This window comes from Eimeria mitis, genomic scaffold (assembly GCF_000499745.2).
Source record: "Eimeria mitis Houghton genomic scaffold, Emh_scaff6675, whole genome shotgun sequence".
Classification (NCBI taxonomy): Eukaryota; Apicomplexa; class Conoidasida; order Eucoccidiorida; family Eimeriidae; genus Eimeria; species Eimeria mitis.
In genome coordinates, this window is record NW_024015806.1 from 1 (window position 1) to 2,724 (window position 2,724).

Sequence of the window (2,724 nt, forward strand, 5' to 3'; positions counted from 1 at the left end):
CTGGTGATGTGTTTTGTTTTGTATTGCGCACCGCAGTCAGCGGAGGGAATGGACACCAGCCTGTCCGTTATACTAGGAGTAGCTGTTATGCTCCGGTTACCTTTTAAGGTGGCTACAGGAATAAATCTTTTCTATGTACTATCGAGCACAGTGCGGTACTTCGTAGGATTTTACAATCAGTCATACTTCTGTCGTTTTGCGTGTACAATATCTCCCCCTCGCCTCCTCTCTCCCTTGGTCGCGACTCCATGCGCAGAAGGTTTCTCTCTGGATAGACTTGGACGGTGCATTCCCGTGGATTCGGAACTCCATGAACTGATGGCTCCTCTCCGAACGCGGCAGGAACTGCTAGCTGTGGCGGCAGCGCATGCAATAGGTTCGACCCCGGAGGAAGTATTAAGTCAGCGCGAACCCCGCTGTCTCTGCATTTGGCAGCTCCTGTCGTACATCCCCTGGGTTTTGGGGCTTGTGTCACTCATGGCGTTCGGCTGTTATCGACAGGAATANTCCTGTCGTACATCCCCTGGGTTTTGGGGCTTGTGTCACTCATGGCGTTCGGCTGTTATCGACAGGAATACAATCAGCGGAAACGTTTTCTTCTTGATACTCAGGCAAGCTGACCCGTCCACGCTACCACCGCCTCATGGCGGGGGTAGAAATGGAAGATGAATCCGATGGCTTCATTATGTATTGTGCAGTGAAGTGCGTTGGAATCAGAGGTGCTCTGCGTTGTATGTGGGTTTGATTGGGCTTAGGTACAAGCGGCGCGCATGCGGAGCAGAGAAATCCTGAATACCATGCTGCCGTCGTTTGTGGTGGCCAAGATGCTCTCGGCGACGCACACAGATCCAAGGCACGTTGATCTTCTGCCATGCGATAGAATCCGTCCTACTAGACAGCTTGCTGTGTCTGCTCACTGACATCCGCTCTGTGCACTGACGTTCGCTGCTTCGAAAGTCTGAAACCAGGAATTTTCAGTGGCTCGTGGTTGCGGGGTCCCTGCGTCATTCAGGCCTATGAACATGCCAAATGCAATCCCTTATTATTTGTGCTCTCCACCTCTGTTCCTATCGGTTCTCTTCTGCGACGTCGCGGACTTCCACAACCTCGTCTGCGCCTTTTCGTTGCCACAGGTATATGATTAGACATTAGGAACTGTTGCGCAGCATTTTACTTACTAGAGTGCTCCTACATACTGCAGTACCTCGCGTTGTGAGCACTCCTTTGTCTGGCATTTGCCCTGCCGCCTGGCTGGCAAAGCATACGAATTGATCTATACCACGGACTTAGCTGTCACCGTCGACCACAACTTTTTATTACCTTAGGCGTCGGTGCTGTGCTTGCCTTCTCTTCGCAGGACTTAGTGAAGCTCCTGGATGCGCTTTTTTTATGCTTCGACAAGCTGAGTGAGCAGTTTCAACTTGTAAAGATCGAAACTGTCTTCGAGACGTACCTTGCTGCCGCAGGTAAGACGTTAGGGGACCATCCTGCAGACTACCAGTGCGAACAGACGTTCACAGCAATGCCCATGAGCTCTTGTGCTCGTGCTCTTATTCCTCTAGAAACTACAGCTTTAGATGAGGCAGAGGGATCAGTAACCGGCGTGATTTGCAGTGTGGGACGTTACTTTGCTAGAGTGGATAACTTCTGGTGCAGTGCATTTCTTTTTCCATTGACTTCTTGCCGAACGGAATGCGGGGCGTATCCATCCTCAGGCCTGAATGATCCTGTTTTAGCTGAGGACGCAGCTGGACAGATGGATGACGAGAGGGACTCTTTCAGCGAACGCGACCTCCTCAAAGTCCAGCAGGGCGCGTTCAGTGCTGTCGAGTGAGCACGTGCTCGGCTTTAAGAGGACAAGTGCACGCTAGAGCATAAAATATGGGTATATAATTTAGTTAGATTCGGGAGCGTGAAGGTGCTTTTGTTCCCTCTGGTTGCTTTTCAGGACTGCATTGGCAATGCTCCAGGTGACTATGTACATAACATATGANCTAGGGACAACGACGCATCACACGCAGTAAACGACTCCAGCGGACAGCGGCAAACACGTCGTCTGCGAGTCAAGATTGGCATTCATAGTGGGAGCGTTATCAGGTGCGTTGGAAACCACATTCTTACAAACGCCCATTTCTTCAATGAGAGAGTTGGATTCACGAGTAGATGAAGTTAATCTAGCTCGCACTATTGGTCGCATCCTTGGGCTGAATATGTTTCCGTGGCTGTGTATGCATTCTGCAGCGGTGTTGTTGGTTCTCGGAAGCCCCAGTATGCGTTATTCGGTGACACAGTTAACACCGCTTCAAGGATGAAAAGCACCAGTACGTTCTAGTCGAGAGTGCCGAACACTCACCTGTCCTGCCCGTGGTCCGGAGAGTTGCTCAAACCACACGTAACTGGCGTCATGCGCGCTTGGCAACGTCGAACGCTGCAGTGACTTCTGTGGTGTAGTCGGCGCACCTCGTGAGTAGCGGTTTGATGGCAATGCATGTGTTTTAGGTGTGGCTGACCGGATCCATATAAGCGGAGCAACACACAGGCTTGTAGCTCATGATCAGCAGTTTAAGTGGCGGGAGATGATTGTCGATGTCAAAGGCAAAGGTGAGCGAATAAAAGGGCGAGGCAGAGAGCTGGAGCCGAATTCGCTCTTTTATCTGGTAACACTGTAGTATCATTGCCCCACTTTGATTTGTTTGGTGGCGCCGAGGAGAAGTATTCTCACTA

At 50.9% G+C, this 2,724-nt stretch overlaps 1 protein-coding gene across 1 annotated transcript; it reads left to right on the forward strand.

Annotated features, from left to right (window-relative positions):
- Positions 1-48: 48 nt before the first annotated feature.
- On the forward strand, positions 49-2,024 carry EMH_0088590 (Guanylyl cyclase enzyme, related; the record flags this gene model as incomplete). Its single annotated transcript, XM_038022946.1, is given in 7 exon segments — positions 49-400; positions 612-702; positions 1,013-1,133; positions 1,358-1,466; positions 1,716-1,830; positions 1,949-1,991; positions 1,995-2,024. Coding segments are annotated over 7 exon segments (861 nt in total).
- Between the last annotated feature and the right edge of the window lie 700 nt (positions 2,025-2,724).